The 25,213-nt window shown below is 36.6% G+C and overlaps 3 protein-coding genes across 11 annotated transcripts in view; 1 reads left to right on the forward strand and 2 right to left on the reverse strand.

The window, feature by feature from the left end:
• LOC131315288 (starch synthase 3, chloroplastic/amyloplastic) overlaps positions 1–25,213 on the reverse strand; it is a 102,530-nt gene that overhangs the window by 39,072 nt on the left and 38,245 nt on the right. The gene's annotated exons all lie outside the window — the stretch shown is intronic.
• LOC131315291 (pentatricopeptide repeat-containing protein At1g11710, mitochondrial) lies at positions 1,586–6,176 on the reverse strand. Of its 2 annotated transcripts, XM_058344447.1 has the most exons (3): positions 5,927–6,146; positions 5,292–5,398; positions 1,586–3,934 (listed from the first exon to the last, which is right to left on the reverse strand). In XM_058344447.1, exon 3 carries the CDS (start codon positions 3,895–3,897, stop codon positions 1,927–1,929), a length of 1,971 nt encoding a protein of 656 aa, XP_058200430.1. In that variant the 5' UTR covers positions 3,898–3,934; positions 5,292–5,398; positions 5,927–6,146; the 3' UTR covers positions 1,586–1,926. The 2 variants fall into 2 exon arrangements, with proteins under 2 accessions (XP_058200430.1, XP_058200432.1); XM_058344449.1 differs by lacking the exon at positions 5,292–5,398 and having other exon boundaries at positions 5,927–6,176.
• On the forward strand, positions 14,767–24,679 carry LOC131315289 (tRNA wybutosine-synthesizing protein 2/3/4). Of its 8 annotated transcripts, none has more exons than XR_009196667.1 (9): positions 14,767–15,711; positions 18,024–18,423; positions 18,738–20,054; positions 20,500–20,629; positions 21,709–21,944; positions 22,779–22,914; positions 23,004–23,043; positions 23,270–23,346; positions 23,929–23,990. XR_009196667.1 is itself a non-coding variant. In XM_058344445.1 (9 exons), exons 1-8 carry the CDS (start codon positions 14,916–14,918, stop codon positions 24,044–24,046), a joined length of 3,210 nt encoding a protein of 1,069 aa, XP_058200428.1. In that variant the 5' UTR covers positions 14,767–14,915; the 3' UTR covers positions 24,047–24,062; positions 24,240–24,364. The 8 variants fall into 8 exon arrangements, 3 of the variants coding, with proteins under 3 accessions (XP_058200428.1, XP_058200429.1, XP_058200427.1); XM_058344445.1 differs by lacking the exon at positions 23,004–23,043 and adding an exon at positions 24,240–24,364 and having other exon boundaries at positions 23,929–24,062; XM_058344444.1 differs by lacking the exon at positions 23,004–23,043 and adding an exon at positions 24,240–24,679 and having other exon boundaries at positions 14,768–15,711; positions 23,929–24,035.

The raw sequence follows: 25,213 nt of genomic DNA on the forward strand, positions 1-25,213 counted from the left end.
TTCAAACGACAGGGGATAATGGGGGGATAATGGGCTAAAAATAAGGGATTTGAATGTAAGGGTAAATCAGTCAGGTATTATTTCTCTTTTAAATGAAACGGACCTTATGCCTTATCAAATACCTATTAGTGGACTTAGTGGGTTAGAAACTTGATCAATGGACTTAGTGGGTTTGAAACGTGATATAATAGACCTTAGGCCAATTTTTTATTATTTCTAAAGATGTTGCTAAGTTTGATTATACCATTGTGAGCGATCTTTTGCAACAATATTGTTAACTTTAAAAACAATTGGCATTTGATTATACCACTGTGGATGGCCTAACACCAATTTTAGTTGAGTCCATTCACCCTTTGAAATTGCACACTTGGCTATATCATTTTCAATTGCTTATATCTCTCAATGTATATTGCTAAAAATATGCAATATGAATTTTGTTTGATAAATTTTAATTATTTCTATAAAACAATAATTTTAAAAATATAAAATATAATATACTTCAAAAAATATATGCCAATGAAAATAACACGCAAAACCGTAATAGACACTTAAAAGGCGACAAAGAGTAGTAAATATATATTTGACTAAAAAAGCAAAAAGAATCATAACCTGCAATAAAATAAAATAAAATAAACACCTGAGTACCATAAATGTTTATAACTACTACTCCACAAAATCAAAAGAATGCTAACGGAATGGAGACCCAACCAATACAAACTGTAAGTTTTGATACCACAGAAAATATTGGTAAACTCGAAAGACAGAGCAAGAAAGAGAACAAGCACAAAATATTCCCCGGTCCTTACGAGGATAGAGTGCAATTTCAGTAGGAATAAGCAAAATTAGAATCTCAAATTGAACCTTGGGTCCTAAATCAAATCAAACAGAGTCTTGTGTCCCAATATATTAAAATCTCAAATCAAGAAATGAAAAAAAAAAAAAAAATTTCATAAAGAGGCTAGGAGAACTCACGTAAATTACATATGTCCATTTTAATCTTAATGAACCTTTTCGTATTTATTTATTTTTTATAATTATATAAGATAGCTCAGCAGTTCGCAAGAACCTCATCGACACAAATCAAAAACATTAGGGACAAAATTGGTGAAATTGGTCGTTTGAAGGACCATTTATGTAGCTTATACAACTTCTCTCTCAAGTGCAAACTATTTACTACTGTATTCCAGAAATGCATTTACACTTTATTCTTTTGCAAATGAAAAGAAAGAAGGAAATCTGTAGCATTTGAGGAGCAAACCATGAAAAATCTGACTCATGCATAATTCCAGAGAAAATCAAGTTTCAACTGCTACTTAACATCAGCGGTAGGTCAAAAAATATCTACAAATATCTAATTTAGATATCTAAGGAACCATGGCATACATGATTGGTAGCTGAAGTCAGATTCATGGAGCAATTTTGTCGCGTTTGCAATCATTAACTCATTTTGTCAGCACACCCACTTGGGGTAAATATCTCAATTTAGCACAATTTCATCCGCACAAAGGTAAAGACATATCAGATGCTAACACCACCCACCCACCCCCACCCCCCAAAAAAAAAAAAAAAAAAAAACAGACGTATCAAAAAAATGCTGGAGAGTAATGATTAGTAATGCACAGAGAGCAATCGTAGAATTTAGATAACAAATTGGTTTGTACATCGATAGAACGGTACGACAAACAAGGCTGCTGACACGCGAATTAGCTTCCTAGGTCGAACAACTCACAACCAATCCCGGAAAACACATACAAAATGCCAGTAACAAAACAAACATCATACTTCAGAATTTATAAGCAAGATCTGGTAAAAGTCTACGAATGCCACTCCCTCTGTTGCCCAGTATGCAACTGAACGACAGTAGTTGCAACTAGAACAGTGAAACTAAATGAAGGAACAAAATCAGAAGTCATTTGTACTAATTGTTTAAGCTTGATCCTTTTCTGCGCCTCCTGCTAGAAGTGGACCAACAATGGAATTGTATGTTTGAGTATCAGGAATGACACCATTAAGCACCATATAGTCATGCAATTCGATTACTTCCTCCCTACTGCAGTTCTTAGCGATATTAGTAACAAGAGTTGTATATGTAATGAAATCCGGAATCAAACCTTGGACAATCATTGCCTTCATAAGTTCCTTTGCCCGTTGAAAAAATCCATGCTTGCACAAATTATTGATCACTACGTTGTAAGTGACTATGTTCACCGAATTCCCCTCTCTTCTCATTTTCGAAAACAAATCTAATGCCTTCTCAATATTCCCACTAGCACAGAAACCATTCAACAAAGTGTTATAGGTTACAGGATCAAGCATATTTGCATTCTCCAAGGTATCAACCAAAAGGCTCGCCTTTTGTAGTGATGCCGCTTTGCACAAGCCGTTCACAATGGAATTGTATATTACCATATTAGACCTTTTCTCCACCTTTATCATATCATCATAAATCTGAATCGCACTTTCCACACTCCCTTGTTTGCATTCTCCATCAATCAATGTGCCGTACGTGACAACATCAGGAATCAACCCATGAACAAACATGCTACCCAAAAGTTGCTTTGCTCCTTTAATGTTTTTGTTTCTAAAAAGATAGTCAATGAGAATATTGTGCGTAAAAGGTTCTTCCACAAGGTTCTTTTCTAGAATCCACTTGTGACACTTAAGAGCTTTGTGTAGGTACCCATTTCTACAAAGCCCCTTTGTCAAGATAGAATAGGTGAATTGGTCAGGGGGTATGCACTTCTCGACCATGTCAGATAAAAGCAGAGAAGCTCCCTCCACATCTCCTTCCATGTGAAGCCAATGGACAAGTGAATTATAAACAACAACATTAGGCACCAACCCTTTTTCCACCATTTCGTCGCACCACCTAAACGCTTCCTCCAAACACCCATTCCTTGAATACCCATCAATCAAAGTCGCATATGTTCTCACATTAGGGTCAATTCCAACCTTGACCATCTCATTCAAAACCTCTTGTGCAATGACTAGCCTTCCTAATTTGCAGTACCCATTGATAAGACAGTTATAGGTCACTGAATTGGGTGAAACACAATCCCCTGACATGACTCCCATCTTCTTAACAAGCTTTAAGCCAAGATCAATCTCGCCGATTTTGCAAGCTCCGTCTACAAGCATGTTGAAAGCGACAACATTGGGTGTAATTCCATCCTTTAACATTCGATATAACACCGAAATCGCTTCATAGAATTTGCATTCCTTGCAAAGAGCATAAATAAGAAGATTATAAGTATTCACATTCTCTGAATATCCATATGATACCATCTCCGTATAAACTTTCCAAAACCTTTCAGTCTCGTTCCCATTCAGAAGATGGTTCAAAAAGTTGTTCCATGCGTGAATTGACACCCAAAATCCCTCCCTTTGCGACTTCTTGATGACCTCATAAGCACCTTCAGAGGCACCAATTTGGGTGCAAGCCCTAACCAATGCATCAAATGCTGCCAGACTTGTCAAATTTGTCTCATAGCTATCAACCAATCCTTCCAAAACCTCCACAGGAGAATATCCCTTTGTTTGTATCAAGTTCTTCATAACAATTAAGGCCTCGTCATATCTTCTAACGTTCACCATCAGATGAATTGCAATACAGCAAGATCTTAAGGAATGTAAAAAACCTTTTTTCTTCCCAACCAAGTTGAAGAACTGCAAAGCTAGCTGTGGCGAGTTTCGAAACTCCCAAAGCACGCGATCTACTTCCGCATTCGTGACACGTAAAGTCATTTGATCCAAGAGTTTCCATTTCTTTTGCCTTAGATTTAAACATATTGCCTTAAAAACAATGTCTTCCGTAGTTGGATTTGTAAATTGCTTACCCGCGTAAAATCCTCGGGATAAAAGACTTCTTCTTTTTGACAAAAACAATCTGACAAGCATAGAATTAACAAGACCCAAATGATCAAACTGCTTATTCCTGCAATAAACAGTTCAAAAACCAAATTCTCCAATCAGTCTAGCATCACACTCAACAAATATTCCAACTTTCTGTTTGAAAAAATTGAAATGCTGTCAAGGGATTGAGTATCCAAACAGAGCAACCCCACTTATAACTCAATGTGTATCCAAAAAATTGAAATGCTGTCAAGGGTTTGAGTATCCAAAAATTGAAATGTTTCAAGCAACTTAGGAGATAACTCAATGTGTCAAGTTTCCCATAACAGAAAAGAGTTTTACTCCATCCGTCCTTTCTTGTTTCTTAGGACTTTCAAGGTGCCATGCATGTCCCCTTAACAAGTTGGATTTTCATATCTTATGAATGTTAGTTTTAGAAATCTAAATACTTTCCTTTCGACTTTTTAAAGGATTAATATTAATATTTTGGACATAAAAATGGAACAGGGAAAACAATAAAGGATATTAAAGTATTTAGACAGAAAGAAATTTAACAAACTTAGGTGGCGTTATCCAAAAAAAAAAAAAAAACACTGGAACATCTCACCAACTTGGAGACTAAGAGCATCCACACCAGCCTCAACAAATTTAAGTCAAATTATAGCTCAAAAAGGCACCTTTATTATTTTGCCTAGTCACTTTTTTACTACCCAATGCATCAAGCTGTTTATTGTAAATGTAATTCATTACTTTATTATGTGGTGCAAGAAAAATACCTACTGCTTGAGAAGCAAGTGGCGCGAGGACCCTATTTGGAGCAAAGAAGCAAAGACAGGTGGGAGAAAAATATTAAAATATAGGTTAGCCTATGAATTGTGGCTTGCTACCAAAGGCAAGGAACTGTAGCAGTTTTGTATTTGACCGAACAAAAAGCGAGACTGGTGTACTACATTTTCGTCACTTGGCTCGTTACTATAGCGTCAGAAGGGAAGAAGCGAGTGTGATGCTGATGCTCTAAGGGGGGCCACAAACACTTGATTATAAAACTAGTGATGGTTCGGCCCCAAAACAAAAAATCTGGCAAAAGCAAGTTTCACTGGCCCGTTTTAGCACCACTACAGTTCACACAAGGTAAAGTAGGAGAACCTTGAATAGCTGTACTTGGTGATTTAGTTCTAAACTCCTCAAACTTAAACGAGCCTTGCAAAAATATATCGATGTCAGGGTCAAAATTGTTAATACAACCTGATATTTGCGTAAGATGAATTTTTCCCTTCCTGTAATGAATACAACCAATGAGCAGCATGGGTTATCTAACTAAACCTTGTAGTGATCATTATGAAGGCCCAATTATTATGCAAGAGGCTAATATCCAGACCCTGATAGTTGACAAGAATACTATGTATATTCGTGTATCACTGTAACTTTCTAGTCTTTACCTCTTTGGAACCCAATAATAAATATCCAGCCTTCATTCTGACACTAGGGGAATACGCATGTAGCAAAATTTCCCCTCAGTACACATTCCACAAGAAGCTCCATCATACTGGTCAGAAAAATTTCAATGGAACTCAATTTAATAATTACCCCAGATTATGAAATGACAAAATAGATTTATGATTTCTCCACCAAGTTGCAGTGGCTCTTTGAAATTAGCGCTTGCTTTTGAGAAATGTCAACGTATTCCAAATCCAACTCCCAAACTGCAATTGAACCTCAAGGCACTTGATGGGAGCATATATCTCTCACAACATCCATCTTAAAGATACGGTAGCTTTTGGAAGTTTTTTGACTGACAAAAACATTTATACACGAGGCGATCCCTAATCTACTCAAGGATCAACTAAATTCATCCACACATTATTTTACAGCCACAAAGCTTCAATTCCAGTGGTATTTTTTCACCGTCTATTTTGCTTTCTAAACGTTAAGCTAATACAGATGTTCGACATTTTCATCACACACACACTCACACACACAGAACCAAACTGCATTCAGCCACATGGCACTCAAGAACAAAAGCAAATTAAATCGCAGAAAGCAGGATGAAACGAATTGGACGGAGAATTAGTACCCGTGTTTATGAGGCGCAACACAAACTCATCAAGTGCAGCGTTTGATGGAGCACATACCGGAACGGGGACACGATACTTGCGACTGGAATTAAACCACTTCTGGTTTCAGCTCATAACAAAAAAACCTTAGGAGATAACTTGGAAGTTAAAAACTCGAAACACTTGAAAGCATTTCATCAAACAGCTGGTTGACATTCCAAAACAATACGCAGATACACATTACACATATATACAGAGAGAGAGAGAGAGAGAGAGAGAGAGAGAGAGAGAGAGTGAAGTGAAATTACTCGCTGAGGGGGGGGGGGGGGGGGGGGGGGGGGCCGACGTTGGAAAACATGGGTGAAGATTAGTGCTGAGATGACATCCTTTTGGAAAGGTGGCAAGGGAGACAACCTAAACCCTAGAATGGTGAAAGGGGATTTTCGAACGGGACACAACAGGAGCCGAACATTTCGGGCGGGGGGGGGGGGGGTGTTGGGCCCGGGGCCAAATATTATAGGGCGGGTGCGGGACCCCACAGTGCATTTGTTAGAACGATTTGCCAAAAATCTATATATATTTTCCGAATACTAATAATCATGATTTTTTGATTTACAATTTGCAGCGGAAAATAATTTTGTCACTTTCTTTTTTATTAACGGCAATCAAAAATACACATGCAGGAGAGTGCAATTAACAAAAAATGAAGTGACAAATCAACAACCTTTTTAGCGATAGAAACAACTAATATCAGACCAATTTACGAGTACCTCGATTAATACTTAGACGAATCACCTCGTCTACTAATGAGGTCGAGATAGAGTCAGCACAAATCATAAATGGGATACAGTTTTAATTTCTATCATCGTCATCAACCATTCGAAATCCAAAACTACACACGAATCCTTGAACTTTTAACTTGACACAACCAAAATCAATTTTGATAACGGGAAAAAATGTCATAACAAGCACAACACAATCAAGGGTACAGAGGATAAGTTAATAAGGAAAAAAAAGGATCGGGAAGGGGCAGGGACGGATCAAAAAATGTAGATTAGTGGGGGCACATTGTTAATCATAATGACGATAGTTTATTATTTTAGTCAATCACAGAAAGATCGTATAAAATTAAGGTATTCATTACTAACCACAAAAGTTTATAATGCGTACTTTTAGTTAAATTAGGTAAAAATGAGCATAAAATCTCACACATAATTTTTCAAGTTAGTTTTAAATGAACATTAACAAGTTTTAGAATAATCGAGCTAGTTTTGGTAATAACTTTACTATAATATATATCTCCTAAACGGTTAAAAATAAAGAAAATCAAGAAAGAATAGCTCCAAATAGACAAATAGCTCATAAAGCAACAAGTATAAATGCATCATATAATGAAATTCAGGCATAAAATTAATTCTATGTGTGTCTCGAGATACATGCAAGTATGTATATTTATATATTAGCACACTTCCACAATTATGATAATATTTGCAAAAAATATAACAAAATTATTTTAATCTTGAGTGAGGACACGCGGGGGAGTGGGGGGCACGTGGCCCGGGTGCCCCCCCTAAATCCGTCCCTGGGGAGGGGAACGAGGTAGGGTGGGGTGTAAACTCGTCTTTGACCTATTTTTTGATTTTTTTTCAACGAGTTCCCCGAAAAAATTCTTGAAATTTTGACCCATTTATGATAGGAAACGGGATGGGGTACGATTGAATCAGGTCGAATTGCAATCTCTATAAGGCTTCGGTTGGTTATAGGCTTAGAGAATCCTCATTGATGTCTCATAACCAAATTTGAGTAAAAATCACCTAAAATCAAACCCAATTTATCACTTAACTCTTATGGAATTGAGTTTTATTCAAATAATAAAATACTCAAATTTAACAAGGGTATTTTGTTCCTCTCAAAATTTATATTTATGTTATTAATTATCTATTTATTCATATTTATGATTAGATTTGGCTTTATCCATTGGAGTGCTTCATACTAAGTAGTACTAAAGTTTCCAGGCTGAGTAGCAGATGATTGTTGCGGGGTAGGGTACCAACATAGTTGGGATGTTTCTTCCTTGTTGTGATGCTTTTTTCACTCTTGCCCTCTCTTGTACTCCATTTTCATCTTCGATTAATAAAATTTTATTGCTTCACCATTAAAAAAGAAAAAGAAAAAGTAGTACTAAAGTTTTTATTCAATTTTTTACACAAATTTGAGTAAAAATCTAAGTAAAGGCTGTAGTTGCTCTAAGCCTCTAATAGCCTGCAGAAAGGATATTCACACAGATAAAAAAAAAACTGTACCTGCAAGTACAAATCTCGTTTGGACCCATTTCAGGTCAAAAAAATGATTTGAGCAGAGCAAAGTTGGATGTTTTATAAACGTCTTTATCGATATCCGGTTGAGCTAATTTTTTACAGAAGTTCTAAACAAAATATGTTAAATAAAATGAACGGCTCGGATCATTTTTTTTGGAACCCAAACTAGGATTTGTACTTGCAGGTACAGATTATAACTCTGTGTGGGTAGCAACTCTTTATCGCCTATAAGTCCATTTCCAAGGTTTAATTAAAAATTCAAAATAAGAACATAAATGAAAAAAATATATGGGCCACATAGGCTTTCGGGCTTGGGTCGTGTTGGGCTGGCTGGCTCTCCCACATCAGAGAGTTTGGGATGCGCGTGTGGTATTTAATGGGCCACAAACCTCACCAGGTCAGAATTGGTCAGGGTGAGTGTAAGTATTTCGTGGGTCCCCTCTTAAAAAATTACTCGTATTAATCAATAATTAATATTTTTATCAATTCCAAATTTCTTTCACATTATATCCAATCCCAATTGGGCCTTAATTTTGTTGCAAATTGAAAAGATTAGATTATTTAAAAAATAGAATATTAAGTTGTTTAGTCTAACAATACCGACCGATAGCGACGAGTTGGAAAAGAAGAATATTAGTTTTCTCGAGCTCTGATCTTAACTGATGCAAGGAATTGCGTGTTGAAAAAAGAGATCGGGCGACAAGATCACGACAACTATTTCTTAAACCTATTTAGTCTGAGAATATCCCAGAATAAAGACAACTACAATTGGTTGATTCACACAAAATACCCCAAAGTTGGCATAAAAATACTATTTATAATTTGATTAATCATTAAAAACTGAATAGCATTGAGGCTTACAGCTCAATTTATAGTTGGAGAAATCCTATACACTATAAAATAATGAAAAAGGAAACTATAAAATTAGAATCGAGTTATTCTTCTTGACTGAGTAATTCTTAAAGAGAAACTAAATAAACTAAATTGAAAAACTAAATACTCGAGAACACTTATTCCTAAAATTGCAAGGCTCCCTAACAAAATAACTAAAAACAAAGATAAGAAAAACTTACTACTATTTTATTTTTTAAATAATATAATCTTTTCATTCTGCATCAAATAGTCAAGGAGACCATCAAATTCCTAGATTACTTTATGGTATAGAAGATGTTATGGTTCTTTATACTCAAACCTGTAATAGGACTGGGTATAATAAATAATATAGTAGAAATACTAGATTATTGGAGACACTTACTTATATAAAGATTCCCCAGTAGGCGTTGAAAGAGAGAAACTATATCTTAAACTAAAGGGAAAGTCTTCAATACACACTCCTTTAAAGTGTGTGCCATATGCACCTATTGTGTGGTTCATATTGTGCCACCTCATAAAAAATTACTTGTAGGACCGATCATTCATAACATTTTATTTCGTATCGTAACTTTTATACTAAAAATTCGTAACTTTTCATCAATATGATTCGTAACTTTTTAGCAATACATTCATAATATTTTGGGAATCATAACATTTTTGTGTGTTTCAATGAGGGTGTATATGATACACAGCCAAATAAGAGGTGTGTATTGTAGCACTTCCCCCTAAACCAGATTCAGAGAACATATCTTCAAAACAAAGACTTGTTATGTTTTTTTTTTTCAATATAAAATTGATATGTCTGAAAAAAGAAGAAACATCATCTCAAAGGCACGATTATGACTCATTAGGTGAAGAAGTCACCTTAATTAGTTGACTCTTTCATGAAAAAAAAAATTATGTAGAAGAAATTTGGATAGGAGAATCTCTTCTTTAGGAAAAAGAAACAAAAGTGCTGAGAGGACCCAAATCTTGATGGGATATCCCTAGGCATCTTGATGATAATTCATTGATTCACATACAGATACATCTGAATTTTTATTTGCTGATGATGATATTAAAATTGAAGAAGAGACATCAGATCTACAACCATCTAGAAGAGATGGTTTAAATAAATATGGTATAGCTAAGGGGCGTCTCTAGATTTAGAATATTCATAATGCCATAATCAAAAGTAATAGATTTCTAAAGTCGACAATGTTGGTGCAAAATATGGCTCACAAACTTAGCAAACCCCCTTAGGAATAATCAAATTTTGGATTTTGGATAATCGAAACTAGCAATCTTTTACTAATAACCAAATTTAGTGAATCTCACATATTCTAAAATAAATAGACTCATCATTATACAAAAACATTCTATCTCCTCCCTTTTCCTCTCTTTCAATGTTTTTCAAAGAAAATATTTTCAAAAACAGTTAAAAAAACAATATTTTAAAAAACTGTTTTTTAAAAACATTTTTTCCCAAAAAATGTTTTTTAACTGTTTTTGAAAACAGTTTGTATACAAAAAAAAAAAAAAAACCTTTTTTTTTTTTGAAAAATTGTTTTGTTTTTAAAACTGTTTTTTTCAAAACCTTTTCTTATATAAAAACTATTTTTTCAAGAGATATAGTTACAGAAAACCTATTTTTTAAAACTATTTTTCCTTTCAAAAAAATTTAAAAACTATTTTCTATTTCTAATAAATAGTTTTTATTAGTTTCAAAACTTTTTTTAGAAAAATCATTTTCTATGTTCACAATTTTTTATTTTTTGTAATTTGAAAAGGTGATGTAGTAAGTTTTGGCTATCCAATTTTGTTTATATCATTGTGAACCTCAAGACATTGCTAACCTTAAGTGGATAATTAAAATTTAATGTGAGAACTTTTGACTATCTATTTTTGATTATGCCATTGTGGATACCCTAAGGCTTTATATATAATCCTTTCTTTCTCAGAAACCTTGAGCTCGATCGAATTTTTTTTTTTTGGATTTGTTTGAGCTTAAATCTTGTCAAACCAAATTTAAACGTCGTCAAATACTTATCGAATCCTCATATTTTTAAAACAACATCTATTGACTCAAGAATCGTACACATTGTCACAAAAGGTAGACTATTCGGGTTCAATAAAATAATTCTTTATATTTTAAAGTAGTGTACGTAGATTTTTCCTTATATTTTTACACCATAGTTTAAATAAACAATCAATTGCTCAAACCGAGTCCACTCTTTATACCCAACCCCAATTGATCCCTAAAATTTGTTGTAGACTCTTCGGGTTCAATCAAAGATTATTTATATTTTGGAGTTGTGTACAACTGTACATATGTTTCGCCAAAGCCTAATCGTTGAAAAATGTTGATTTACCCCGAGCGTAAGGCTAGGTCGTTGTCAGCATAAATACCGAAAAGTCCGGAATCGTTCCCACAGATATAATTTTTATAGCTTGCTAGGAATTTTAGATGTAAGGGTTTGCGGCGTTTAGATGGTCAACTTTTGGTTTTACTTTGAAAGGTGAAAAATGCTCTTGTGTAAAATATTAGAAATGCGTTTTAACTAGATTAAACAAGCGACAAGGCGTTGGAGTTTTTAGCACCCGAAACTTAGGTTATCGAACTATTCTCAACGAAAACACGGTTAAATCGCACGGCATAGGCTATCAACCGGAAGATTTTGCTATGAAACTATTAAAGACTAGAAATTAAGTATGGAGAACAAGTGAGCTCTTTTATTCTATTGGCAAACACGAACCGAGACATCGCTCCGAAACCATGTGAGCGAGTACATGATCACCGGAGATTAACATCGGCAAGTTTTGTTACATAAAGGCGAACCTTTCCCATTTTCCAAACCAAACCTCAAGTATTTAGTTGAGAAAGACAAGATTAACATAAGTCACATGGCGTTAATCACCCCGCAGCCAAGCCTAATCGACTACTCACACATATTGAAAAGACTAGAAAGCATGCTAGAAATGGAAAAACATATTTAACCGATAGAACCGAAAATAAACTTGATTAATAAGAAGATCCAACGAGTAGCTACAACTTTAATACTTGGAAAATCAACAAACTATTTAAACTTACCAAGGTTCTTGAAGAAATTAACTTAAAAGCTTGAAAGGAGCTTTAATGGAGAAAAAGCTAAAGTGGTATTATGTGCTAGATGATAAAGGAGGGAGAGAGGTGGTCCTATTTATACAAAGAGACTCTCTCTCTCCTCCAGAATATCCAAAGTATAGCTAAAAGTGGAAACTTGCCACTTATGGAAAGTTAAAAGCTGTCAAAAAGTAAGTCGGTAAGCCTCCTGTATCGATACGGTTCTGTCTTGCTCTGGAACCCAAGATTCCCCGTAGACGACCCGTATCGATACACGCAAAACTGTATCGATACACGCAAAACTGTATCAATACGGAGAACATCGTATCGATACGCTGAAGCTTCCAAAACTCTCTGTTTCAATGTAGTATCGATACTCTGATAACCGTATCGATACGGTTGTGCTCCCTGGTAGATTGAAAGTTCCTCAAGCCTCTTTTTGCCACCCGACGGCCCATAGCATGCTCCGGCTTCTACGATTCTTTATCCTTAAGCCCTGATGGCCCTCAAAGGTTGTTCAAAACACCAAACAAGCTCTCTTATTTGCGGATTACCTGAAAAGCTCAACGGAGAACCTTACGCGCAAAATCACTAAAAACGGCAAATAAACCTAGAACAAATGACATAAAACGGAACTAAGTGCACCAAATATTTACAATATTGGGTGCTTATCAACATATACTTCTCCGTTATATTTTTACACCAAAGTTTAAACAAACAATCACTCAAACTCGAGTCCACTTTTTATATCCAACTCCAATTGAGCCCTTAATTTTTTTTGGTACATAGAGCCCTTAATTTGTTTTAGACTATTCGGATTTAGTCAAAGTTTTTTTAGATTTCGAAATTGTGTACGTAGACTTTTCGTGATATTTTTACACCAAAGTTTAAGCAACCAACCAATCAACTAATCAACTGCTCAAACTCAATTCCTTTTTTATATCCAACCCCAATTGAGCCCTTAATTTTGTTGGGATGCCAATCAAGGTTCAAATGGGAATCCAATTCTCTTTACCTCTATATCGGTGCATTTTCGGCAATTAGATCGCACAAAAATTTTAAAACATAAAAAAACTCACCTAATCTAACGACTCAAAACATCTCGATACAGAGGTACACCGATTTCTCCGTAAAGAGGATCTCGGGTGGTTCAATAGCATCCAATCCTCTGTAACGGAATTCGTTATACCTCTGTACCGGTGTGTTTTGATTTGCATAAAAATCTTAAAACATAAAAAAAAAATTCTGCCTATTTTTGCATTTTTTATGCCCTACACCACGTCTACAGATAATCCTTGGGGAATACAAAGATAATAAAAAAATTGCATGAAAGATAATTTATTTTTATTCCTCTATGAAATTAAATCCTAATTTCTTCTATAATTACTGACTTAATCGTCAGAGGATCTATAAAGATATCAAATTTGGTGATTCTGAGGCTTTCTTAGCCCCAAGCTGTTAAGGGAAATAAATATTATTTTTCAAATAAGTATTTATTTTTTAATTATAGGTCGGTGATATATTGTGAGAAAATAACTTGTCTTGTAAAGCCAAAAATAAATACATAAAAAATAAAAATCTTAACAAAATGGGGAATACTTTATTTCTCATAATCATTCGGCTTGAGGGCCTATTTGGTTCCCCCATTTTCACATTCTCATTAGTCCATTTTTGCATTTTAGGTGTTTGGCCTGTTCATTGTAGAATTCATTTTAGCAAAATGATCACTGGGCCTATTTGGTTCCCCCATTTTCACATTCTCATTAGTCCATTTTTGCATTTTAGGTGTTTGGCCTGTTCATTGTAGAATTCATTTTAGCAAAATGATCACTTCCCAGATTTTGAGTTTAGAGAAGAGAAGTAAAAAAGTGGGGAGGAGTTTTTTTACTTTTTTCATTTTGGTTAACAAAAGATCTACTGAATATATTCTGCACATATCTTTAAAACATTAATCATCTTGCAAAATACATTTTTCACTTATCTACCAAACACTTTACCATATACAAAACACATTATGACAAAAAGTCAAAAAGCAAAAAGACAAAAACCAAAATGCAAAAAGTCAAAAAATATGATAACCCCCTGGAATCTTGTCAAATTGTTTGGAATAAATAAGCCAAATAGCTTATTTTTTTTGTTCTTATTCAATTTTTTTTGCATTTGTTGAATTTTTTTGTGAATTATTGTTTTGTTATGACGAGAGGAATCTAAAAAGAAAAAATCACAATCAAAACCCAATTTTTTTAAATAAAGACGAAAAATTTGGCTCATTGGCTTATTTTTGTCTTTATTAAAAAAAATTCGAGTTTTGATTGTAATTTTTTCTTTACTTTTTAGATTCTTCTTATTATGACGAAGCAATAATCCTCTAAAAAGTGATAAAAAATGAACAATATAGAAAAAAATTAAATAAAAACAAAAAAATACAGCAATTTGACTTATAAGGCCAAACAACCCCTTAAATGTTTAACATTCTCAGTTAAATTATTCTATCCTCGTACTCGTACATTAAAAAAACATCCCTTGGCTTCGGTTCATTAAAGATTCTTATTATACTCTCTATTGTGTAATTAATTAAAAGATTCTTTAAAACATCCCTTGGCTTCGGTCCCCAATTAAGGCCTTAATTTTTGTTGGGCTGAACCTGCCCGTTTTTGCATTCTATATGCACTACACCCTAGTTCTTCTTTCTTCCCTCCCCTGTTCTCCTCTTGCTCTCCTGCTGCTACAGAAGCAATGGAGACATTTGAGAAGAGAAAGGCTGAAACCCTAGCTTCCATGACTTCCTCATCACCAGACAAATCCCCAAAAGGCTCTATAGACGAACCCATTATCCCACTCCTCAACACCATCAACTCCCACCCTTCTTACTTCACCACCAGCTCCTGCTCCGGCCGTATCTCCGTCCTCTCCCACCCCACCACTGCCTCCACCTCCACCGCCAAAAAAAAGGCCAAAGGGGGCAAATGGGTCTTCATCACCCACCACAAAACCGACCCGGACTCACTCCTCAACCTCCTCTTCCCACCCACCTCAGAAATAAAACCCCCAACTTTAACTGACCCTTCTGATCTTGTTCTCCGGTTCGAACCGTTAATCATCGCAATCGAATGTAAAGACGTTGGTTCGGCGACAAAGTTGGTTTCTTTAGCTATCTCTTGCGGGTTTAGGGAGTCTGGAATTACTAGTGTGAGTAACAAGCGTGTGATTGTTGCGGTGCGGTGTTCGATTCGGTTGGAGGTGCCGTTGGGGGGTGGTGGTGAGGGGATTTTGGTTTCGCCGGAGTATGTGAGGTACCTTGTTGGGATTGCCAATGAGAAGATGGAGGCGAATTGGCGGAGGACTGATGGTTTTCTAAATGCATTGGTGAGCAGTGGTTTCGGTGGAGATGAAGTTGAAGAGAGTGGTGGGGGAGAGACCGTGAACGGAGAAGCGGGTGATGAGGATAGTTGGATTAAGAGTGAGGCTATGGATTCTGGGGATCAGCTGAATTTGTTGAGTAATGGAAAAGTGCCTGATGAAAACCATGTTGGTAAATGACCATTCGATTGACTCAATGGTGAATGTGGTGGCATGAGTTCTGTTTTTTGCAGTGTTAAGTTGTTATTTAATGGTTGGTTTTGTTTCAGCATATTTAGGAACTTAAATATGTTTGGTTGGACTTATAATTCTCTGTCAGCCTGCATAATCATCATTTGCACTACTGCAACCTTTCTTTCAATTACAGGAGTAATTTTTTTGGAATGTAACACAAACCCTCCCTGTAAGGTAGTCTTTAGGATGGCTAGAATCAGGCCTGGAAATTGGATCTTGGCCATCTATGGACCAATATTGATTCATCATTCAAGTGAAATATCGGCAAAACAAGATTACAACTTATGTAACCAACGGCAATTGTTTGGATGTAAGGCCTATTGTTGTTGGTTGGTTGGTAATTTTGGCCATCTCAACGAGACCTAATAGTCTTGTTTTCTTGTCATTCCTTCCATCCGACTTAAACGAAAGAAATATGAAAAAAATGAAGGTTTGATTCCCTCTATCCCCAAATAAGTATTGTCTACAGTATGTTACTTCGATGTGGCAGGTAAAAAGCATATAGAACCCTGATGCAAATCAGTTAAATTGCATGGTAGATATTAGGATGCTCGTGTATGATTTCTAGATCAACTTCTTTGTATCTCTTTTTACCCTTTTCTATTCCATATAAGAGGTGGAACCTCTCTGTTCTGTTATAACTATGCATTGATATAGTGAAACTTGAGTCTTCAGGATATTGTTTCTGACTTGATGTATCTTTGGGAACATCCGCCGACATAGATTCCCTATATCTTATGGTTCCGTCAATCTAACGCATCTGGAAAAATTGGTTTCTGTAGTAACCAAGAAGAACAAATGATTCTGACATGCTGTGAGGAATCTTCTTAATTTTGTTTTACTTCCTAAATCACATGGAGCTCTGCTTTATTTCTTTGGATGCATGGATGCCTTTTTGTTTTTTTGGGTGACTGAAGATGTTTTATAAAAGAGCAACTAACAAGAGGAGGAATCCTCGTAATACAAGAAATACCAAGGCAAAGAGCCTACCCTAAGGAAAAGGGATCTATACAGTAAAGAATCAGCCTAAGTAGAAAAAATACAGTGTGAGATCTGCCAGGTAGTACAGAGTAAAGAGGATAGAGCTGTAGATTTGACATTCCTACTTTGGGTAGCCTTAATCCTTACTTCAAACTTAACCTGACCAATGACGGAGGAAGGTGGCCTTTGAATGCCTCTGAAAATTCTGTTGTTCCTTTCTTGCCAAAGGAACTAAACCGCAGCAGCTAGAGCAAGTCTCCTAAGAGTATTTGGGAACCCTTCCCTTTGTAACCCTTCCCATTCAATTTTCTGCGACCACAAAGAGGAAACAGTAGGAATGCAACTCAATTTTGCAATGGCAGCCTAAACTTGCTTAGAGAATAGACACTCAAAGAAGGGATGACCTGGAGTTTCAATGTGATGGTTGCAGAGAGTGCATATAGGGCTATTATTAACACCCCAACCATGAAGCTTATCTTTAGTTCTCAACCTCCTTTGATAGTCATCCACAGAATAAAGCTATGCCTAGGAAGGTTTGAAGAGAACCCGACAATCTTGTGCCAACTGACAAGAGGATAATGAATCCTTAGAGCATTCGAAGCTGAGTATTTAGAGGAGGGGGAACCATCCCATTATCTGAGTATGCAGCCAAGTCCACTCTTCATTATAGATGACGCACGAGACTTTTGCAGCCATAGGAATACCGGAAGCCATCACAAATTGATGCCCATAGTGATCAATGAGAGGACCAGCCAGGTGCCAATTGTCATGCCAACAGTAAGTAGAAGAGCCATTACCAATGATGCTTTTGATAAAATGCCTTATTTTAGGCCCAAGATTCAGCAATTTCCTCCATGTCCAGGAACAAGAAGAGGGAGCTTTCATGGTCCAGAGTCATTGATTTACAACATTGTTATAACTCCACTTAACCCATAAGGAATCCTGCTTAGAACAAATAGCCCATAGATGCTTAGCCATGGCAGCATGATTCCAATTCACAACTTTTCTGAGACCAAGTCCACCTTCACTTTTGGGGCTGCAGATAACTTCTCATGCAACTTTGTTGTAGTGATTATATGTGGTGGATCCAGACCAAAGAAAGTTCCTGAATAGCTGCTCGATATGCTTCCCAACTGCCTTGGAAAGAACAAAATGCCTAGTCCAAAAGACTTGCATGCTAAATAAAATGGATTTGATAACTTACACATGTTTGGTTGCAGGACTTTCCTTTAATATGACAACAAGTCTGAATCTTTAAATCATTGGCAGGGTCTTCTGGATTTGTGAATATTAGTCTACCTATGAATCTGATGAGGATAATTGGTGAACCTGTTGAGAAGCTTTTTCTTTGGGGTCACTCTGCTTGTACATTAGATAACATAAACCACACACAAATTCTCATTTTTGGTGGGTTTGGAGGTATTGGAAGACATGCACGAAGAAATGATTCGTCACTACTTGACCCATTATGTGGCCAGTTGGAAACAATCAGTGCTCAGGGAGCTCCATCTCCGCGCATGGGTCACACCTCTTCCATGGTAGGTGACCATATGATTCTTATTGGAGGCAGGGCTGATCCTGTGAACATTTTGAATGATGTTTGGGTCCTTAATCCAACAACGAGCGAATGGAAGTTGTTAGAATGTACAGGCAGTGTATTTCCCCCAAGGTGATGTCTTTAACAATGCCATTTTCTCCAGGAGTTGTTTCTATTTTCACTGCTTCATATTAACTATGTGTCACTCATCCTGAATTTGATTTAATCTCAATCATTTTATTGAGTTTTATATATTTTTTAGTTACTTTCTTTAGCACAGCCTTTGAGAGGTGAATGTTGGGAAAAGCAAATATCAAGATTCACAGAGTTGACTCTTATAGTCTTATGTCGAGCTACTCTTTTTCTTTGGCTATTTTAAGATGATTGTGTTGCCCTTCTGTCTATTTTTCTTTTCTTAAGCTGCTAGCATTGTTTGCTATGTGTAGGCATCGCCATGCAGCAGCAGCTGTAGATTCGAAGATATATGTATTTGGGGGACTTGTTGGTCATTCTATCTCTTCAGCACTCTATGTCCTTGACATGTCCAGTTTTGAGTGGAATGAGATATGTGTCCAAGGGGAATGGCCATCTCCCCGTCATTCCCACACCCTTGTGGCAAGTGGATACAAGTTATATATGTTTGGTGGATATGATGGAGACAAGGCACTGGGAGACCTTTATAGTTTCGACACTAACAAATGTTTATGGAAAAAGGAAAATATGGCTGGGCGGACCCCACATGCAAGGTTTTCACACTCCATGTTTGTTTATGAGAACTATCTGGGGATTATAGGGGGATGTCCTGTCAGACAACATTATCAAGAGTTGGTGTTACTTGACTTAAGATTTCGTTTGTGGAAGTATGTGATGCTCAACTCTATTGGCAAAGATCTTTTTGTTCGATGCACAGCCAGTGTTGTTGGTGATGATCTAGTCATGATTGGTGGAGGAGCCTCTTGTTATGCATTTGGAACGAAGTTCAGTGAGCCAATAAAAATAAACTTGCTTCCATTAATGTCTTTAAGCTCTATTGAAAATGGTGTGGAGCATTCTGTTTACATAGATGAGGGGGGTGTAGAGCAAGGACATAGCGAGTTTAAAGTTCAACAGAATAGTAAGTCACAAATATCAAATGGAGGTCCCATCCTGAATTTTGAGACTGAACCACAAGGAACAGCTGTTAACTGCCATACAATTGCAGCGGGTGTAGAGCAAGGAAATAGCGAGTTGAAAGTTCAGCAGAATAGTAATTCAAAAATATCAAATGGAAGTCCCATTCTGAATTTTGAGACTGAACCACAAGGAACAGATGTTAACCATCATATGATTGCATCGCATTGGGTTTTACTATTAGAAAGAAAACATGCAAAATTGGCAAAGGACATGTTAAAGAAGTTTGGATGGTTAGATCTGGGGAGAAAGGTTTATTCCGTGGAAACTGGAATACATATTTGCTTCCCAATTACTGAAATTTTTTGTACCATATATCTTGATAAGCAAAATCATACAGGAGTTACCCTTGAAGAGTTGGATGATCTTCATTCATTGAAGGCATTTACAGGAGATGGGATGATATCGAAGGATTGCACCTGCTTAATGGCCTTGGATCTTCTAATGGCATTACGTGCAACTATACATGCAGATGAAATTGTCAAAGCGAGAAAAGCTTCTAGCTCTCCTCTTAAAGTGATGAATGAAGCTGTAGCTTCTTTGATAATGCACAGAGGCCTACCAACAGAACTTCTAGACCAGCTACCCACAAGGTGTGTCTGATATATATTTTTTCTCTCTTTTGCTTGTCAACTGAGGAATAGGATGCTGCATTTCATTCCCAAGAATATGTTATTTCTCTGTCGGTCCTTTCTCTTTGTCCATCTTTTGTTGTGGGATGTCCCAAAATGCATGTCCTCTTTGAAAAGTCAAAGTTTAAGACTATACCTTACAAATGCTTATGGATGCTCTAAAAAGTGGGAATATAAGGGCAATGTTGGTGATAGATACCTTTTGATTTGACTTTTACATATATTTGATGCCTGTCCTCTTAAAATTGGAAGTCCTAAAATGGAGCAACATTGTGGGTTGGAAAGAGTTGTTTATTTGCACTTCAGGTCTGAGCTGATAAAAGATTTGTGGGTTGGCTGCTCTATTTGGGAGGGCCTATCGGTATACTGAAATACATCTCAGATTAGCATATTTTCTCGTCTTCAGATGGGATCGACTTGGGGATATTGTTGTCCTTCCAGTGTCATCCTTTAAGGATCCAGTATGGGACTCATTTGGAGATGAGCTATGGCCTATTGTCACCAAATCACTTGGTGGTCAACGTCTTGCTCAGCAGGTATGGTTTGTAATCAAAACTGCATCAAAGTTGCCTTGGTGCTTGTTGCAACTTGCATTCTTTCTTTTTCATTAGCTTCAAACCCATTTCTTCATGCCGATTTGGTGTGGCTCACGTGCATTTTTTGATTGAGCTGCTGTTTTTAGGCTTGTCTTTTTGCACGGTGGATGGTACTCATATGGAAATTGGTTACTGGCTGTAATTATTTGGTGTGACATAATATGGCGAGAACATAAATTTACCGTGCGTTATTTTTAAGTATGCTTGGGTCTGAGTGCTAGACAAGTGACAATTGGACGATCATAGAATCCATTTGATTATTTATTACCAGGTCCAAAAGTGTTTTCCATGTGTCTAGGAGGTTTTTAAACTCGGTGACTGGTAAAATTCTTACAATCCGGTCAATTCTAAAGTCGGGTTGAATTGGACTACCAAATGATGTTTGGTACATGTATAACTCTGTTATGGTTGTGTATAAGAGGCAGAATCCTGCAACATATTTTTCTTCAAAATTTTTAGCATTCTACTTTGTTGAAGTATAGATAACAAATGGATTTTTCCTGGGTTGGTTCTGCCCAAGTAACTTACAGGTATGGAGCTAAGGTAGGAGCAGCAAGCTACTTCTCAGTTCTGATGCTAGGTTTTCGAATTAACAGCAAGATGCTAGGTTTTCGAATTAACAGCTAGCTTAGTCTGCTCGTGGACTATCAACCTGGATGTCAGAAACTCCAGTATTCTTATTTTCTCAATGACAATAGACAAATAAACAAACAACCCTATACAAAGGTTTTTATGCAGTAAGAATGTGTACGAACCCTTTGCGTTTTGCAACAATTATGAGAACAGTAGTGTTATCTTTTTTCTTGATGTCCATTGTAATTATAAAAGAGAGAGAGAATGCTGTGTTCCTCAAATGTGGTAATGCTATCCCTCATTTGGATTTCCGTTGAGCTAAATGCCAGGTGTAGGATAACTCATAGAAATTTTCTTCCAAATTTCAGCCTGCAAAGATTCTCGTACATCTGTTTTTGGATTTTAGAGAGTGGCTTTTTGTTAAATGATTAAGCTGGTATTTCTAGGGTCGAATTGCACAGAATCAAACTAGGGACAGTAGATTGGAGATTCTTATGGGAGATAATGGCTGGGTTGACCATCGCGAGAATGGGATTCTCTATTCCTTTGATTCAACCAAATGCATGTTCTCCTGGGGCAATCTTTCTGAGAAGCTTAGGATGGCTCGTCTTGACTGCAGAGATGAAGTTATTGTAGATTTATTTGCTGGCATTGGATACTTTGTGCTGCCGTTTCTTGTCAGGTATACTGTGGTTATCATTTTGATATCATGATTAATTGTGGTTTTCGGTTGCTGGTCTTGTAGTGTGCTACGCGGTTATTATTTTCTTACTATTGCTTTCGTGACACAGGGGTAGAACAAATTAAAAGGTTGCATGTAGCCTTGACGCTTGTATATTCCTCATGGTAGTTCTTGTATGGTTTGCGAATTGAGATCCAAGTTTAAGTCAGGCCATGCATGGATTTTCCTATGTAATCAGGGGGATTTTAGGGAAAAGGGGTCCACGTTTGAACTTGACCTTAGAAGTTAATCCCCCCTAACCCCTTCTCCCAGGACTTCTTAAGGCAGTGGTTGGTTGACTAGGTCTAGAATGAAGCTGGAACAGAGTTGTTGATTTCACCGTTTGGCTTGCTAAAAAAATAACAAAATGTGAATTGCAAATGGAATCATCATCTAGACATCTACCAATGTGCTATATGGCATTTAGTTGTGAGGCCAAAGAATGACCATTCATTTTGTTTATCGAAAATTATTCTAACATACCATACACTACCTTAATTTTAGTAAAAACGGATATACAGTGTATTGCGAATGGACTTTTGGCTTGTAGCAGGTTTTTCTTGGACATTGTTTAATAGTACACAAACTTCAAAGTCGTCCTGATAGTAACCTTGTAATTTTAAATTGTTTTGGAATTGAACTAACAGATATACAGTCTATCGGGGAGGGGACTTTTGGCTTCAGTAATAGCTACTTCTTGGTCATTGTTTTATAATATTCAAACTTCGTTGTGATTTCATACCTAGTAAATTTTCATTGTTTTGGAATGGTTGAACTAACAATTTGGTTGATCAGAGCCAATGCAAAACTGGTTTATGCTTGTGAGTGGAATCCCCATGCTGTCAAGGCACTCCGACGCAATCTTCATGCAAACTCTGTAGCAGAACGTTGCATCATACTCGAAGGAGATAACCAGGTTACGGCACCTAAAGTATGAACCCTGGCTTTTTGTCTTTGTTGATGAAAATCTTTCTTTCTTCTGTCCAATGTTTTTTTTTTCTTTTTCTGATGATCTTGTAGGATCAGGACATAGAGCTAATTTAAATCTTACTTTATTGAGGTTTACCTCTCACTGATTAAATCTTCCCCCTCCTAGAGTGTCAACTGCAGTTCAAATCTAATCTTCTGAGATCTTTGGATTACTGATGAAATTATCTTGTACTTTGACTATTTTTCTATCCAGATTTTCTTCTTGCATGAAATTTCTCCCTTTTTGTGTATATCACTCGTAAAATTTGATAAAAAATGGGGAGGTTTTGCTTTACTGATGTCACTTTTCTTATCAGGGAGTAGCTGATCGAGTCTGCCTTGGTCTCTTGCCTACCAGTGAGGGTAGTTGGGTTACGGGTGTGAGGGCGTTAAGGTATTTTGTGTGATGATTTGGCTTTCTTAACCATGCAAATTTGCACTTTCTATTACTTGGGCGTGCCACTCAAGTTTCCCCCTAACCGTTTCCCTTTACTCACCGTGCTCTTCAAAGAGACCAATTAAGCAAGAAAAGTTTCTCTGTGGTTCAAGGGATCGTTGATTTAAATAGTTTTAACTGTTTCTTCTTAACTTGATTCGTTTCATTAGCAATCTGTTAGTGTGTGTGGCCAATTGCATAGTCATAAGTTTGGGACATAGCCAATTTGGAGAAAATATACCTGGTGATATTCTCCCATTGATCGTCTTATGATTTATTTTGTCTTTTCCGAAGAAAATTACCATTGTCTAAAAGATAAGGAAAAACTTGGTGGGTCCTATTTCCATATGAACAGTTGCTCTGATGTGCTGTCTTGTTTTTTCTCTTTTTATCTCTACTGTCATATTTCTTTTCTTTTCTCCTTTCCCTTTCTTTTCTCTTTTCCCTTTTGGTTTTGGGGGTTCTTTCCTAGTATCTTGTTTCTGCTGTTAGTTCTAATGTCTCACATGAAGGGATTGAATGGCCTTATTTTTTATGCAGGAATGAGGGTGGAATGTTGCACGTGCATGGGAATGCGAAGGACTCTGACGAGGCTATTTGGATGGAACATGTTTTGAAATCCATTATTGAAATTTCCCGATCTGAAGGTATCAAATAGACTTTTGTTGGGCTGGGTGATTTGGCCTATCTTCTTCGTAGTTAATTAAACAGACAATTCCAAAACATTTTATTTTCAACGTAGCATATAATTTGGTTTATTCATTTTGTTCCAACTTACGACAACTAGGATTCAAAGTCTATCCGCATCAAGCAGTTCAAATTAGAGTCTTGATTTTGTTCGTAATTTGTAGGTTATGTATGGGAGGTTTCGATAGAGCACGTGGAGAGAGTAAAATGGTATGCTCCACACATTCGCCATCTTGTTGTGGATGTAAGATGCAAACAGATTCAGAGATGACAGTGAAAGATTGTATGCTTCATGATTGCCGCAGAGTGTGCTATTAAGTTCTGGGATGCGGCTTCATTGTTATGATTGTGGCATTAGTTGGCGGTCGAGTTGATAGACCTGGTGGAAAAATGGTTCGATCCATGAATCTCTCAAACAGGCGGTGGAGATTCCCAGAATTTTTGTTAGGAATTTTGTTAGAATGCTTATGAAGAGGTGGCAGAAAAGCCTCTGTATTGTTGTTAGGTGTAGCTGTAGGATTCTCTTTTTTGAGAGTTGAACAAGATAGTAAATGTATGTATGTAAAGATTGAAGGGAAGTTACACAGTTACCTTATTAAACTTATCTACTACTCCACTCCAATATGTTCCCTAAGGGACAGCTTGGTCAGTCCCCCTCTTCGTTATTATGGCATCCCATGTTGATGTGGACAGACAGTTGATGATCTGCTTCACCTTTGTCCTAATTACTATTATTGTTCTCTTATACAACAAGCAATTAAGCTATCGAGTACGTCCGAACCTTCTTATTTGGATAATTGCTTATCTTAAACAAATAACCCAGATAATCAAGCGAACTTCCTGAGTTCAAAATATACACTAAAAATTTGTATTTTTTTTTTTTTACATATGATTAAATTTTTTGTTGAATATTGTCAGGACTGTCATCCGTAGCCAAAGTAAATAAAAAGTCACTTAAATTTGTGAGTAAATAAACAACATAGCTTGACAAAATAAAATAAACTAATCCCAATAACTTTTTATAGGAGTACTTATTTTACATGGAGCTTTTTTCACCGCTGAGCTAGAATCCTGGAGTCGCCGCCGGTCTGAAATTAAACCATCCAAAACCACAAGGCCGGCTGTTACCAACGTATAC

This window comes from Rhododendron vialii, chromosome 13a (assembly GCF_030253575.1).
Source record: "Rhododendron vialii isolate Sample 1 chromosome 13a, ASM3025357v1".
In the NCBI taxonomy this organism is placed as follows: Eukaryota; Viridiplantae; Streptophyta; class Magnoliopsida; order Ericales; family Ericaceae; genus Rhododendron; species Rhododendron vialii.